General features: G+C 42.0%; 1 protein-coding gene across 1 annotated transcript; it reads left to right on the forward strand.

The window, feature by feature from the left end:
• Positions 1-14,161: 14,161 nt before the first annotated feature.
• Positions 14,162-17,324, forward strand: socs3a (suppressor of cytokine signaling 3a). Its single transcript, XM_083677375.1, has 2 exons — positions 14,162-14,338; positions 15,067-17,324. Exon 2 carries the CDS (start codon positions 15,223-15,225, stop codon positions 15,850-15,852), a length of 630 nt encoding a protein of 209 aa, XP_083533501.1. The 5' UTR covers positions 14,162-14,338; positions 15,067-15,222; the 3' UTR covers positions 15,853-17,324.
• Positions 17,325-18,059: the final 735 nt, after the last annotated feature.

The following is an 18,059-nucleotide window of genomic DNA, read 5'->3' on the forward strand; positions in this document are numbered from 1 at the left end:
CTTCTGAGTGAGTGTCTTTCTTGCATTCAAGGATAGTTATGTTTTATTTATGTTTGATCCCACAACATAACAACAATGTTGTTGCCACTTTGTGATAACTTGCCCAAATCATTGGTCTATATAATATCTAGGCCCATCCCTCATCAAGGGTCAAAACACAGGATAATCAGACTGTTTTCCTAAACCTACCCACTAGATGGCAGTGCACTATAACACTAGACTTTTTGCTGTAGGCCAGTAGTAGAATTCTAACCCAAAAATACAACTAACTAAAAATAATACCTTACACTTGATGGCAGTCTTTAACAATGAAATTCTGCAGTAACTGGAGACCACAATAAATATCCATAAAGTTGTATCATTGCCCTTTTACAGCACCATAATCCTTGATACAATTTCATAAGGTAATATTGAAAGCCCTCCACAGCTGCAGACTGGGAAACTGAGAAATATCAATATTTACAAGTAATCATGTATCATATCAAATTATGCCTGGAAATGCAATCAATAAGAAATGATTCTTCTCAATGGAATGGAGGATGCTGGAAACAGCAATGAATGAATATACTGTGGATAAGTAGAAATATCAACTGACAGTTGATATAGCTACAATCCATTGTTAACCTATACACCCTCGGGTTCAAGTTCAAGTCACACAAGTGTCTGTGCATAAGTGTTTTATGTAAAGTGTTTTAAACGCTTTACCTAACCGATGGTATGACATGACATAGCATGATTCAGCAAGTAAGAGCTAAGATATAGGCCAATGTTTAACACCATAATACATAACCATACCAGACGACTCTTCCTCCATTGACAAAGAGAAATGAGGGCCTCATAGTTAAATGATAACCTCTCAGTTCCACATTAGTTGTCTCCCATACAACTTCTCATCAAACCAACCTATAAAATAATATAATATACATTTCAAAATGATTAAACCCAAACTTATTTTGAAAACTGTCAAGTCAACATCTGTGTGCGGTTTATCTTTCTCAAAATGGGCCAGGTGCCTTTTTAAATGCCAGATGTATTGCTTTCTTTAATTATATTCACACAATTCAACTCACAAATTGTTTTATTGCTGGTGTAAAACAAGAACATAATGACATTTTCGAGAAATGCAAAGTGACAAAGGGAGTTGACCTTGCCTTATGGGAAATGAGAGGCATGTTGCCACAGACAGTGAGAGAATTAAAGAGAGAGAGGGTTGGCTGGTAAAGCGGGAGGTTCATCTTTGTTTTTGTAATTCTACCCTGTTATTCTCTTCTCACATTGCTTTTCAGCTGAAACAATGTAGGGTTTTAAAGAGGCATTGTGAGCCATTCTTTAGTTGTGAGATAGTGTGCTCTGTGCACTGCACATGAGAGGGAACACAACCTAAAGAGAACAATGTGAGGATGAAGCCTCTGTGATCGGGACAGAGGTCAGTAAGGAACATGGAACAATGAGAGGGGATGAACACAGAACACTAAGATCCAGAAAGAAGAACTACTCCCCTGGGGTAGCTGGCATACCCAAACGGTGGCACTGATACACAAAGGAAACATGACAGGAATGCCATGCCATGCCATGGCCATACTACCCCACCATGCCCTGTGGTCCTCCTCTTTGGCGCGGGGCCAGTAGGCCTGTGACTGAGCTGAGAGGTCTGTGTTGTGGTTGTGCTGATGAAGGGAAAACAGAAACAGCTCAGGCATGCTGCAGATCTCTCAGGGCCAGCGGGATCCTCCATCTGAGTCTCCTCCTCCTAAGTGGAGACATGTGAGGCCAGTCAGGCTCCAATTAGGCCCAGGCCATTTCCCAGAAGTGCAGAGGCCTCCCCCTGCCTCTCGGCCCACCGCGGCAGGATAGGGGCGCACTCCCACGGTGCCTGGGCCTGACCTCCACCGGCACTGAGAAATGCTGCACTTACAGGAGACCTACTGTGTCCACTCCCACCACTGCGGGCACTGACACAAAAGCAATTACACACACACACAGACACAGACACACACACACACACACACACACACACACACACACACACACACACACACACACACACACACACACACACACACACACACACACACACACACACAGATACACACATACATACACACATACACAGATACACACATACCACTGCAGAGACTCACAATTGCAGACTCCCTCCTTGCTTTCAAGAGACTATTTTTCAGTTTCAACCGTAAACTGAAGTAACCTTGGCGAGGTATGAGAGTGTGCTTTGAACTCGAGTTGAGTGTTTGAGTTAAGGCAAGCTGCTGCTCATATGAGGTCGTCAATGTGCTGGAACACAGTCAGTGCAGACCACAAGTCCCAGCAGCTATCAGACCTACAGGAACACCAGTCACTGTGGTGTTCCCATAATCGGGCTGATAAAACAACCTCACCACGTAGACAGGCTGGAGCCCCTCGCTCAAACTCACCATGCAGACAATGACAAACTCAGCATGTTTCCATGATATTGTAGGTAACATGATCATGAGTAATACAAAAATCCAGAGAAAAGATATGCCATTTTAACAATGTAAGTATTGCATAGATAAAGTTGCAGAGAATCATAAACAAACGTACAGTATATACAAAGGCTTGAGCTGGTGTGTTGACAGCTGTTTTTGTGTTTTATAGTATCCCCTTGAATCCTGTTCAAATCCCTACAGGAATGCTGCGCTCCTCTGATGGACACTTCAGGGCAGGATTTCTGAGAAAGGGAGTTAAGGAACAGAACAGGCACAACAACAATTGCATGCTCTCACACAGACACACACACACACACACACACACACACACACACACAGACACACAGACACACACACACACACACACACACACACAGACACAGACAGACACACACACACACACACACACACACACACACACACACACACTATAGACAAGTCTCAAGTGTAAACAAGTTGTTGAGAAGAGGGACACGGGGCCAACAGGACAAACAATAATAAACTAACAGCAAAACAAATATTGGTTTTTCATACAGGAAGAACATTTTCTTTATATTGACATAGTAAAAAAAATTAAAAATGCTGCATTCACTATCAAACACATCTCATTTACTTGGCTTATGCTCTCTGTGAATCTTTTTTCAAAACACATCCATATTCTGCAGCACAAGTACAGTTTAACTGTGACTCTGTGTCTACAGTATCACAGGTCTAACTAATCAAAACCATGATAAGACCCTAGAATTAAAAGAGTTTATTTTAGTTTTGGGAAATAGATGCAGATTAGATAATGGCTACTTTTTAGGGTATGGAGTTAGATTTTTTTGTTAGGGTATAATGATTCTTATCTGCTAAAAACCCCATTTCAGAACAACACACTGATTGAAATATGACACAATTTAGGAAGTAAACAACTTGTAAGAACATAGCTCTTGGCCAGCAGCCACCAGTTGAAATGACACCTTGAAATGACACCTGAAAGTCCCATAAACCAAGAAAAGGCGAGGAAGTGTCTCCATGTTTACGACCTCGTCTCAGAAACAAACACAACAACCCACTAAACAATGTTCTTTGATATTGTCAGTTACAAATCTACTGTTTGAGTCCAAATCTGTTAAGGTCAAGTAATTGTTTGTCCTATGCCTTAATGAGCCTTTCCCAGTATTTGTTGTCATATGACATGGTAATTATATTGAATAGAGAGACAGGCATCATTGTCTAAGGCTACATTCATAGATTTACCAGGAAAGGAAAGCTGAAGTTCTCTCTTAGGGAAATGAGTAAACAGCAGCAGAACTTGTTCTTCTGAAAGCCAGTTTGAACAGAACAAAAAGTTCACAGTTGTTTGTCCCATAAGGCATGTGAGTGTGGGATTTTCTGCAGATTCATTGAAGTGCCGCACTCATTCTGGGAAGCAGTCATCAGTTTTTCTAATGCAGTAACACAGTGATCTGTTCTTCAGTTGTTCTATCGGTGTAACACAGTGTTTAACATAGGGGCAGTTTTGTAATTGCTCTAATCTACAGTACAGTAGATCTAATGGGATTTGTACATTAGTAGGGTAGGTCAATGCTGAACATATGATAGCAACATGTCATCAAAAATCTAGATGAGCATTACTGGCACAGAGACAAGGATGGACAAAAACACCAGAGGGATTTCTGGGATGAGCCAAGCAGGTTGTTTGTTTCCATATGTTGGAGAATTAGAACAGACTGTACACTTCTTCCAGGAGCGTTAGCTCGCGACCGGGAACAGAGGGAAAAGAGGCAGGGGCTTTGGACCCGCGCCAGAAGAATTTCCTGTCTGCAGGGAGCGCCCAGTAAGGAGGCGACAAAAGGAAATGCCATCGAGGGGGAAAGGCCTCAGCGCTTCCCTCTGATCACTGATCCAGGATCAACTGACACAAGCCCCCCCAACCTTTTAACAGCCTCTCTGTGAGAGAGGTGCATACCAATAGAAGATCAGAATATAGATTTGACTGATGTTATGGTGGAGGGACTGAAGGGAGGCTTACTGTACAACCAGGCCACAGACAGCAACCCCTCTGTTGGGGACACTGTGCTACTATTTGCAAAGGTTACTGACCCCAAGTGTAGGAGGGAGGGAATTACACAGTTTTTTTCTAAATGCTTAAATACTAACAGTGATACTTGAAGCACTATCTCTGAAACCATTAACCAATGCATTAGCCAATGCATTTACCAAGTGTGCCAAACTGAATACACATTCTCTGCTTTACACTCAGTTTGTAATTTTATAACACACTTCTAGCAAAACTGTAAACATAGGTCTCTACATTGCTACACTATTTTGCCAATTGCCTTTCCACATTGATACATGTGAAAACACTTTTAGATGAGTTCACTCACAAATCAGAGCTGGAGCACTAGAAATAGGCCACAAGTAAACATTTGGTTTGGACAACAATGGAGGCCAATATTGGACAGAGAGTAAAAGGGGTGAGAACTAGAGAAGGAGGAGGAGAAGGAAGAGGTGATCATCATGAACAGGTGTTCATCACACTCAATACCCCATACTCTCTGTTCTTCAATCCAACTGAAGAATTCTTCAATGCATGGCGTTGGAATGTGTATGATTGCCAGCCACACCAATGCCTAACCCTTCTACAGGCAATGGAGGAGGCTTGTGGAGACATCGATCAGGGGTCATGCCAGGCCTGGGTACGGCACTCCAGGTGATACTTTCCACACTGCCTAGCTCAAGACAACATCGCATGTGATGTGGATGAAGTCTTATGGCCAGACCCACAAAAAAGGCGAGATTTAGCCTAATTTTTTTCTGTTCTTTTTTTCTAGCACAAATGTTTTTGTTTTCTTCTACTGCTATTTTGTTGTTTGAGGAGTGTTAGAACATTTTGAGAAGAAAAAAAAAACGTTTTCCCTTTATTTGTATTGATAGTGTGTTATGTTCGGAATACACATCCATTTACATTTACATTCATGGCATTTAGCATTTAGCAGACGACTTTTCCAAAGCGACTTACAACAAATACATTTGTTCAAGTAAGTGAGTCATCTATCCATTAGTTATCATAAGATAGTATAGATAGAAAATAGAAAATAATCAATGCTCAGACCAGGGGCCATAAGCAGTCACAATGTTAGAAGAAAGATTTTTTTTTTTTGTACAGGGGGGTAGTGGGGGTGAAGAGGTCTTTAGGTCTTTAGGAGGGACCGTTAAGATGTAGCCTGAAGAGATGGGTCTTCAATCTACGGCAGAAGATTGGTAGTGACTCTGCACATCCATACTTTACACATTTGGATACCCTTGTGTATGTGTGTTTACTACATGTATGACAAAACTTTATTGCAAACTGCTACGCCCTGCACACAGAAAAAGAAAAAGCCACAAGTGTTTTTCATTTATACTATCAGTACGTAGTTGGTGCTTCGTGTGTTATTGAAATGATGGTTTGTGTGTACTGTATTGACGCAAAAACACAATTTTTAAAAAGAGTTTGAAGAGTTTTACAAGAATTGTTTTGCTGGTTTGGTGTAAGGTTTTGCGGTTAGTGTCTAGAGTTTTGCAAAAATAGCCAATAGTTTTAAATATAGTGCCTAAGCAATCAGAAAAAACTGTAATGCAGGACTGAGAACGTCTCTATGCATTCCTCACTCTGGGTAACCACCACACAAAGAAGCCAGTGCAAAATAAAAACAAGTAAATCAAAGGTTACTGACAGGTATGGGAGGTTAGGAATTCTATGAAAGTATGGGTAAATGGCCAATATACACATGCACACACACACACCACACACACACTCACGCGCACATACACACGCACACACACACACACACACACACTCAACAGCAGGCGTGTTGTTAAGCAGATCCCTCTCTTAACAGTTGTGATGTGGTCTGGTGTGTGTTGAGGGATCACTTGAACGGGAAATGAAGCGAAAAAGGAAAACTGAGTGAAGCTCAAAAACAATGTACTGTAGTTTGAATACATACAGCAGACACACACTACTCTCACACACAGCTGCATGGATAACAGCCTCTCAAGAACATGCTGATAAAGGCTGCATTCCAAGACCCCTGAGGGGTCAGGACCATTTACGGCCAATTTCCCAACAAGTGCAATCCCAAACTTAAAACCTGGGTACAGTGGATATGTATTCTACCAAGTATCGTAGCTATCCCTTCTTCATTTACTTATGTTTTCTACTGTCTCAGCAAAGCCATTTAGTGTTTACTGCTGAGCTACCAATAAACATTAAACAGTTCATCTATTTGGCCCAGCAGTTGGGGACAGAATGTCGTGTGATTTTTCTCTGGAATACTGTGGATTCCTCTTGGTGTTCCTGACCAGAACCACGCGCTGACAGCAGTATGGCCCATAATGACTTCAGGGGAAAAGGGCAGGACTGTTAAGAAGCACCCGGTATAGCTTTTACTGGAAGGTGCCCCATTTAGAGAATTACATGTCACGCTTGGCAACTACTGGCAGAATCAACAGTGTAAAATAAATAGAGTTAAAAAATAGTCATGGAAAAAAGGGGACCCCCCCCCCCGATGCAGCACTCTTCAAGGTGCTCAATGAGAATGAATGGTCCCACACTGTTTCTATCTGTCGAAATCTGGGAGTTTAAGGATTTTCAATGAAAAGTGCAGGTAAATGACCAATATACACATCAGGGGAGGCTGGTGGAGGTAGAAATTGGAGGACGGGCGCAATTGAAACGGAATCAGGAATGGTATCTGCATATATCTGCATTCGGTTCCATGCATACCAATGAGCCTGTCACACGTGTGTATGCAGTTACAACACACACACATGCACACACACACACACACACACACACACACACACACACACACACACACACACACACACACACCATACCTCATCAGTTGTGATGGGGGGGGGGGGGGGGGGTAGCTCAGTGTAGCTCAAAGACAACATACTGTACTGTAGGCTGAGTACACACAGGAGACACACAGTACTCTCACAGTACTCGCTGATCAATCCTGCCTCCAAGGACCCCAGATGTTACACAGCACTCTTCCAGGTGCTCAATGAGAATGAATGGTCCCACTCTGATTCTAAGACTGTGCCTCGAGCCATGGTTAGTTTCATACCTGATCAGCCTCTCAGATTCTCTAAATGGGGTCATTCACATGTGCTCTCATTTACTGCTACAATATAACTCTGAGGGATCAAAGAGCTTCTCTGAATGAGGAGCTCTTCCTAGAGTAGGTAATGGGGAAAGAGCCATGTGTTCACACACACATCTGTGGCTGAGTCAATCCCTCTAGACATCAAGGACTGTGTAGCAAGAGGTGACTTATCATGAAGAGATAGTGGACATTCCCCTGCAGTTACAACAGTGTCCCTCAGCCTCTGTGGTGGAACATGTAGAGATGGCCCAGTCCTCTGCAGGCAAGTCAGCACAGTATTGTAGCTCCTGCCTGACCAACTGTAACGGTGTGTGAACCTCTCTCACATACACACTAAATCCACTCGGAAATGTCAGACACTGTTTACTGGCACGGCTCAGGATCAGGTTACTACTACCGTGTTATAGATGGCTGTGTTTATGGCTGTGTGTGTGAGTGTGTGTGTGTGTGTGTGTGTGTGTGTGTGTGTGTGTGTGTGTGTGTGCGTGTGCGTGTGCGTGTGCGTGTGCGTGTGTGTGTGTGTGTGTGTCTGTGTGTGTGTGTGTGTGTCTACAAAGGCTATTCAGTTAACCGACACAGCATCTCTCAGGCAAATAACCTTTGCTATTACGGTGCAGACAGATTATTTACCATCTGCCTGATGACATCAGATGGCTATTTCTGGGGATTGTGGGAACCAAAGTCCATTTTGAAGATTCTGATTATGTCATTGGCTCCTCCAGTTCTCCATCTCCCGACGCTCGATACCGATAAACAGATGGTGGCGGCAGTAGCAGACCAGCTGAGGAAGGCGGGCAGGATCAAATTCATAGTTTTATCTGAAATGATCCAGTCAGAGTTCCTGATGCTGCAGTTGATCATGTTCTAGACATAATTCATATCTGTGAACCAAGTGGATGCACATCATTTCACTATGACAGAGATATTAAAGCAAGCATCAACTCTAATACTTCTTGCATTCGTCTTTTAAAGCATAAACTCTAATCTTACGGTTGGCCCTACTCTGATTATTGAATATCATTGGTAAATTAAAGTAGAGCAATAGATACTTTAAAGTGTTAAAATGACCATTTTAATTAATATTCCATGATAATTATGTATGTAAATCCAGTAAGAAGTATATAATGTCTCTGATTATGATATTAACATAATGCAAATAAAATCAGATTTTCTTGCCATTTGAAGTTCACTTGAGAGGGGCAGAGAATGCTTAGTGTAGGGGGGGGGGGGAATATGACACATTAGTGGCACAGCCTTATACGTTAATTCTATTCTATCTTTAACTGCTTCCTCAAAACAATGACTGTCCAATGAATTTGACCTATGCAGTGACAGCTTGCAAAAAAAACAAGACATTCCATTGTCCATTTTCACAACCTCAATCCAAAAGAACATTATTTATCTCACATGTCAGCTTTGTATGATGTGGAAAATGCTACAAAATTCCAGTTCAAGTCACTTGAGAGGTGATTTTCTCAATCTAGTCTCACAAATAGCCAGATAACCTCTTTACTCATCATCACATGCTGAAGTGAAACACAGTCCTTCCCTTTTGGTATCTGGATCACAGGACCTCCCGGCTTACACCTAAACACAAAAGGATTCTCTATTCCCCTATTATCTCAACTTGGGCCATGCCAGGAACAAACCTTACGGGAAGTTACCCAAACACAAATAGGTTTCTCCATAGTCACATCCAATCCTTTCTCTGTATCAAACAAGATAAACAAACCTTTCACTACTTTACCTCCAAGTATGCCACTGGCAATGGAACAATAGTATGGAGGGACTTGAAAAGAACAAACAATGACCATAGTGGAAATGTCTGCCCATCTAAGAGTACCACCTGGTACATTGCCAAGCACATTGGCTAAAAGGTGAAACACTGATGCCCAAATGACGTCACAGTACAAAGAGATCGGGTCACCTGCTCATGGCATAGACCTTAAATGCTATAAATAAACACTGATTACAATACACAGGGATCATTTGCCTTGCAGCTTGACTCAAGTTAAACATTGGTTTATGACTTGTCAGGAAAGACAACATACAGTACATGGGACATTACAAAGAACAAAGCTGGCAGGTGAACATTGAGGATATACCAATAGTGATTTATGTGATTATTAATGTCTCCCATCATTTCTCTCTCAGGCTGCTGATCTTGGCTGGTCTTCTACAACGATGATGGCAGAGAAAGCTATAAACAGGACAGTGCATGTGGCACTGGAAGGAATGCTAAGTGGTGCAATTGTCTGGTGCTCTAATGCTCTAATTGACTATCAATCAACACACTTCAGGAACAATTACGGCCAATTTCCCAACAAGTGCAATCCCAAATTTAAAACCTGGGTACAGTGGATATGTATTCTACCAAGTATCGTAGCTATCCCTTCTTCATTTACTTATGTTTTCTACTGTCTCAGCAAAGCCATTTAGTGTTTACTGCTGAGCTACCAATAAACATTAAACAGTTCATCTATTTGGCCCAGCAGTTGGGGACAGAATGTTGTGTGACTTTTCTCTGGAATACTGTGGATTCCTCTTGGTGTTCCTGACCAGAACCACGCGCTGACAGCAGTATGGCCCATAATGACTTCGGGGGAAAAGGGCAGGACTGTTAAGAAGCACCCGGTATAGCTTTTACTGGAAGGTGCCCCATTTAGAGAATTGCATTTCACGCTTGGCAAAGAGTTAAAAAATATTCATGGAAAAATGAGATAGAATAAAATTCTGTTCCAGACAGACAAGGGAGTGTGTCACAGGAATGGATGCCATTTTTGCTTGAGTTGTCTTTTTCTTCTCCACAGACTGTGATATGTGTTTCCATTGGGACATACAAACAGCAGGCTATGAAAGGTGGTGAAAAGTAATGGATGAATAAAATCGTCAGAAATATTTTCCCATATACAGTAGTGCACACATATATTGCAACACACACTAAATAACTAGCAAAATGACATGGGGGGGGGGGGGGGGTGACATTGTACACTTTTCACAAGCCAAAACCCTGAATACTGTATCAAAAAAAGACTCTACCCACAATGATTGTGCCTGTGCAGAACTTTCCCATGCATGGAGGAGGTTATAACACAAAGCTCTATTCTTCCCTGTTCATTCAGGAATTGGTTCTCTCAGCATGACTAGTCAGAAAAATGGAGGCCATCAGACAAATCTGTTTTTTGGTATGTTGATGTATTCTTTAATGTGGTAACTGCTCAAGATGCTTGACATACTTCTATGAAATTCACAAAGAACTACATTCAGAACACACAGACAAACAACAACATTAAAATGAACTCCATTAAAGAGACACTCCATTTGACTGGAAGTTAATGTCACATGATTGGACCCGAGGTGTGGTTTTTCCCAACTAACAAGGAAGTTATAGTCATAGTTATAAACAATGTAAGGGGAAGGTCTAAGTAAGGCCTTACAAAATTACATTGTACCATTCCTTAGAATTACGCGTGAAAGGAGACGGCCAAACTTATGATTGAACCAGCCATTCATTGGTTTTCTCACACAGGAACTAAAGCCATGATGGTGATACCCTCCTAACAGGAGTTTGATTAACTGATAAGCTATCTCTGGTGCCAGGAACCTTCCATCTCTCAAATCACTACCGGGTACTATAACACTAAATGATATTATCTTTGGCCTACAGCCTACTGTCAGGACACTGTTTTCTTTTTTTTTTTTTTACATCACTTTAACTTTGCTTTTACAATTAAATGAATGCTGTATAATCATTTAAAGGAATTATCCATGAGCTATAATTGTGGATTTACATGTTTACTACTAAAGCTACTAGATGTTAGCAACTAAGATAAGATCCTTAGTCTTGTGTAAATGGGAGCAGATTCTTGCAACCATTTACTTTGGCATATTAATCTTCTATTTTCAGGATAAGCAGCAAGTGACTTCCACTGTACAGTATGTGGGAAAGAGTTTTCAGCAAATATCACTCACTCAGATATTGTTGGACTTTGCTCTTGTAGCCTCGACCTGAATTCAAACCTCACTGTGTCCAGCTGTATAAATAATGATGCTATGCCTTTGTAAAGAGCAAGACTATGGATAATCTCATAAAAGTAGAATAACAAAAAGCTCTTAAAAGATCTTGTAGTTCAGTTGAGCTCCGCTAAGCCGAGGACCGCAAAAATATTTCTTTAGACAACATTACTCTGCTATTCATTCCTCTTTTCAAGACAATCCGCTCATCTCCTATTTTTCCCGGCCCAACAAATAGATTTACTGGAACCTTCCTTCTGAGCAAAGGTCTGAGTCAGTGTGGGAAAACCTACAGTATAAAGCAGCTGCTTTCTCCCCCAAACAGAACGCTTCAGACCACCGAAATGCTTTGCAAGACCTTATACTCAGTCTCTGCCACAAGTCCATCCACTCCAAACCACTTCATGCTAATAGGGTTCAGAGTGGGTGGGTGATAAATAGTAAACATGTCTTAAAACTAACAGCAAAGCCTTACTGGAAAACACAACTTTAGTTTTACTCACCATATCTGGGTTACTCACACTGTATAAACATGGCAATTGGATAAGGCAGATTAATACAGACATGGCTTATACATATATATATATATATATATATATATATATATATATATATATATATATATGTGTGTGTGTGTGTGTGTGTGTGTGTGTGTGTGGTTGTATGAGCCAAATCTGGTTGTATGAGCCAAATCTGGTTGTATGAGCCAAATCTGTCCAGCCAAGCTTCTCACCCTGTGCTTCAGATGTTCTGCCAAAAGCACACAGAGCACAAGAACAACAGAGCAGAGAGAGAAGTTTTTTAGCTACGGGTCAGTTGGGGAGCTAGGTCTGGCTGACCAGCCACCTGACTGTTGACCTCCGGTGATGTCCCATTGTCTTTCACAGTGTTAAATGTTCTCTGATAGTGGTTAACTTCCACTGTATGTCATCCTCTCTTGTCGTAAAATACTTTTCAAAGGTCATTCCTCTTCATTCTAAACCTATATTTTTTCCCAGAATGGGCGTGGCTTACTGATAAGACATTGCACTGTACAGTAAGCAGACATACCTATTTGATGTGTAAATAGTTTCTAAGGGAACTCCTAGCTGGTGTAAGAGTTCCTTTTTCTCAGTTTGGCCAACTCACCACTTCTTCCCTCCATTCACTTCCATTATTGCCCCAAGAGAGCCCATTAACCAGCCGTGAATGTGTCTCACAGTAATGACGCTATTGGTTTTCTGGAAACAAGTGGAATCTCATGAAGTTCACCCCCCCCCCCCCCACCCCCCCAGCCATGGTGGTCTGAATCACAGGCCACCTGACTCACCTCTGTAGACACAGCTGGCCATCTCTAAAGCTCATTAGGACTTGTTGTGTCATCCCCCTCCTGTCCGCTCCCCAGCCCATAAACCTCTTGGTTAAGATTAGGTGAAAACACCAAATGAAGCATGCTACCCTACGAAATGGTCTGTGGTGCCTAACCTACTGGTCTACCCTCCCTCATTGCCCTTCCCCTCCTTAGCTCTCTCCCTGGGCCAGCCACTGGCTGCCCTTCTCTGATGAGTAAAAGAGGTAGGTAAGAAGATGGTAGGGGCATGTCTGGTTAACCTTGGCTAATCTACCCAACCCCCCCAGGCTGATGACTGAGCTATTCTGAGTAAGCAGGAAGGGAGTTGTGGAGAACATGAGCACTGTGCAAGTCACACACATGGAGTCAGGCAGGTCTGGATCGTCTGTAGGTTATGTTTCACTGAATTTCTTAGAAACAAAGATTGAGACCAGAACTTTCCTCTTAAAATGTCATCTAAATCTATCCTAATTTCATAGACTCAAAGTTCTTTGTAGAATCCCAAACATGAACATAGATAATATTAGAGTACCTTTGATTTTTTTTGCCAGTAAGAGGAAAACAATGTCACAGAAATACTTATAAAAAAATACAGTTATGTCCCCATAAAGCCTGGCCCGACCTATCAAAACATATTGGCGCCCTCTATGGGGTACTGGTATAAAGCCAGCCTACTGCCTGCTTTTGGAGCCTGTGCACAGTGTTCCACTAGAAGGCACACTGCTGTCAATAGTGCAAAATTCAACATAGTCTAAAAAACTTAGTTCAGATTCATGAAAGTGTACCTATTACATTCAGAATCTGTTAATTCTCCAGTCATACTGAAAATGTATCTATTGAATGGGCTGCAAACGTGAGCATGAGAATATACTCCAATTTGCAATTAGGCTACATACTGTTTTATAGTGACGGTAATTTTTGCATTACACCACCACAAATAATAGGCTATCAGAATAATAGAGTTAACATTTCAAAATGAACTCACTGCAGGAAAACTTGCTGCTTGGAACTCCATAACTTCATTTTGGAGGAATAGTGAGGGGGAGGGGAGGACTTCTCTGTGAATACCAGGAATCGTCCTTTTAAAAAAAGTATTTCTTACTGACAATCTGCCAGGAGGCCCTTACTGGAAACCAAGGGGGAGGAGCCTCCCGACACATTATGAGCTCTACTCACTAGCAACGAGATCATTGAAGAGGCAACTGGTACACAGGGAACGTTGAGTCCACTAACAAAGGACATTGACACTCACTGAAGTACAGTATCAAGGATATATTTTATACAATTTCAGCAACAAGGGACGAGATCAACCAAACAATCTGCCAAAGGATTTAAGCAATCGGATAAACTATCTAAAGTTACAAGTTTAAAGAAATAAAGAAAAGGTAAGAAACATGTCAGTTTATTCTGTAAAACACACTAATATGTTTCTTATTAGTTTGAAAGTACTATCTAGGAGGTTAATAATAATGTTGATATGTTCGAGCTTTTTTCCCGATATTTAAAATTGCGCAATGGGTTCAAGGATACTGCTTGCCTTTACTGGAACTGACCGCGGTAACTGCGCCTGCGGGCACAGATAAAAAGTTTCCCGTAAATTAGGATAATCTCGCAATAATCAGTGGTAGTTTATTATTTGAATAGACCAGAATCAGTTGTCGCTTTCACGTATGTTAACCGTTAGTTAATGTATCTAGGTTATAGAACTGTGCTTAGACGTCCTAAGAAGTGAGGCAGTAACTGAGCTGTGTCAAATCATATTACTTCTTGCGGTTCTGAATAGTCTGTGAGGGGACAAAAAATAGTCAGGGCACATTGAGCTATTTCCACAATGTAACCAGAGAAGTCTTGTTGGCCCATGATGAATGACAATATTTGAAATAACCAAAGAGCTGAGAGCTGCATGGGTCGAAGAGTATCATATTGCTCCTTAACAGAGTTTTTGACTATGAATAAACTTGAAATGGATTTGTGTAATTAAAATGATACCATTTGAAAGGGTCTCATACAACTGCGTTCATTTAATATTTCATAAAGTCTGATGTTTATAGCCTATCATGACCACTCAATTTCCAGGTCTCTCATGCTGATTTTCTTTCTCTTTTTTTTCCAGGTGTTTCATCAGTAGACACACCAACAGCTGCCTAAAAAGGACATTGACCTCCACCTGCTCTCTCTGTGGGGAGTTTGTAATCTTCTGTTTGATCTCTTCGGTTGTCTGTGTGGTGCCCAGTGCTCACCAGACAGTCCAGAGCGTGGACGCAGCGCCATGGTAACCCACAGCAAGATTTACTCCGCAATGAGTAGCAGCCCTTTTGACGCCAACATGCGGCTGCCTCACCGTTACAAGACCTTCAGCTCCCGGGTTCAGTATCAGCTGGTTCTCACCACCCTACACAAGCTCCAGGAGAGTGGCTTCTACTGGGGCTCCATCAGTGGCAAGGAGGCTAACGCCATGCTTGCCGCCGAGGCCACTGGCACCTTCCTCATCCGGGACAGCTCCGACAACCGCCACTTCTTCACTCTGAGCGTGAAGACAGGGTCGGGCACCAAGAATCTGCGCATCCAGTGCGACACCGGCTGCTTCTTCCTGCAGACGGACCCCAAGAGCATACAGCCTGTCCCCCGCTTTGACTGTGTTCTCAAGCTGGTCCACCACTACATGCCCCCTAGCAAAGGGACTTCGTCCACGGGGAATACACGTGGGGGGAATGCGTACTACATCTACTCTGGAGGGGAGAAGATCCCCCTGGAGCTTCTAAGGCCCTTCTCTAGTATGTCCACCCTTCAACACTTGTGTAGGAAAACAGTCAATGGGCACCTGGATATTTCCAGCAAAAGAGACCAGCTCCCCCATCCGCTCAAAGAGTTCATGCAGGAGTATGATGCTCCCATCTAGACTCTGGACACGTGCCCCTGATGGGCATAGACTGAAGGTGTCATGAAGGGACTTGTCGTGAAGGGACAGGGGGGAATTATGCTGCCTGTATCAGTGTCTAAAGAGTAAAGGGGAGGCAAGGAAAGCGTGAGAGTCAGTCTGAGCATTTGGGGCTGGATGCTGTTCCTCACAAGGGCTGTATTCTCAAAGCTGAGGAGCGAGCTTGCCACAAGGAGCACAGCAATACTGGACCAAGGTCAGCCACATTCAACAGTCTGCCTAGAAACAGGAATTGGCATCAAACTTTCCAGTCCCAAGCCTAAAGTGCCATTGGGCAGAGGAGGACTGGTCCATTGAGAGGACCCACATATGGAGTGTGCTGCTATTGGATTAGATGTATATCAGGCCTCTTGATGGATCCAAAAAGACACCCCCCCCCCTCTTAACCTCATTGTATGACAGAGAACTTCCTCCTGAGGACTGCTCCATTGAGGCACAGAGCCAGAGAGAGGTCTGGGCTTTGATGACACACACATTCCCACTGCTGCTAACTATGGGGCTATGGAGCAGGCAGACACACATCAGCCTTGGCAAACTTGTTCATCCATTACAGCAAGACTGCCTCTAGCCGGCAATGGACATTAGTCATGGACACTAGTCTCAAGCCTGGAAGTATTAAACATGTCAGACCAGGCATGCCCTCAGGGATTCTAACATCTCTGCTTGGGCACTGCCAGAAAATCGCCCAGTGAGCAGGAATTCAGACCCTTGTTCCATGGACATTCAGCATCACCACACTTCCAGTAAATATTTGTGCCTCCCATTGAAAAAGGCTGAACTCTTATTACTGAACGTTACAGAAGTGTAAAGAACAGAAAAACTGAATAGAGAAATGAACTTTGACAATTGTGTAATAATGTGTACATTGGCAGGGTTTTCAATTGAAAATACCAAACCTGCCTGAACTAGCCAACGGTTTGTTAACAGAACAAGAAATTACAAAAAAAAAAAAGAGGGTTTACTTGAACAGCCATCATGTTTCAAAGTGAATGGATATAGGAGATCCAGAGACACATGAGAGGTCAGGGTCAGGCCTAAGCCTTCAGTGGATCAGAAATGAACCCAGATAATTGTGGCTGTATTTGTGGCACAGGCAGGATACTAGATATTGCTTGCTATTGAATGTATGTAAGATATGAGAATCTCTCTTCCTCTCTCAAAGAGAGGGCCCAAGGTTCATCCTGTTCTTTCCTCTTTCTTAAACAAGACGATGTTTACATGAGTGACTATGAAATGGCAAACATGTTTTCTCCTATCTTTTATAAAGATTATAACATTGTCTAGCCAGGTGACTGGCTGTAGAAGCTTGAAGAGATTTGAAGAAAACATAGACATAGCAGAAGCAAGCAGACCGAAACAACTTTGCACATATTTATATTTATAAGTCATTTCAATAATTTATAATAAAGAGCACTATTTTTCTATGAATGAAATCCTTGTTGTTTGACTGTGTTTGGTGCAAACATACCATACATGCATACATACATACAGGAAAGGGATGGATCCCCATCTCTACGAATACCACATAATGCCGTTGAGGCAAGAAGCCTTGAAACATAGTAACATCAAGACAGAATTTTAATGCAAATATCAACACAAATCAAAGGAAGTCTAATCATTTCACTAGCAACTAGAATCCTTTAAAGGTTACTGTATCTTTAAACACGAATCTAATTAAATTAAATTAAATTATCCCGAGGGGTAATTACTTTGTGTACAACAACAACAACAACAGGACAGCATACCACAACATATCACAATGACATTTACCCACATTAAAGCGATGACATAAGAATTTAAAATAATTAATGTCTGAACAGCATCTGAACTGTTTCTTCAGCTCCTCCCCTTACCAGGGAAGGTATGCAGTAGATTCAGACACATTTCGCTAGAACAGAAAGAGAGAGCTCCACACCCCAGATCTCTGTTCTAGTGAAAGAGTAAACAACTTTGAACACAATGAGTCACTGAATAACCATCATTAGTCTGGTTAATCCTACTATGATCATTCATGACCTCCACACCCAATACAAACAAGACCTCATGGTCACATTATTAGTGACAAAGCAGTAATTGCCTTTTTAGTACTATTAAACGCTTGTGACATTTTCACTGATAAACTGCTATGATTATGGAGGTTTACATGCTGGGCTCACATATTGCAACAT

This window comes from Argentina silus (assembly GCF_951799395.1).
Source record: "Argentina silus genome assembly, chromosome: 9".
NCBI classification, from domain to species: domain Eukaryota; kingdom Metazoa; phylum Chordata; class Actinopteri; order Argentiniformes; family Argentinidae; genus Argentina; species Argentina silus.

Bases quoted from the DNA above. Each gene is read 5' to 3' on its own strand.
- socs3a (XM_083677375.1), top strand. From the start codon at position 15,223: ATGGTAACCCACAGCAAGATTTACTCCGCAATGAGTAGCAGCCCTTTT.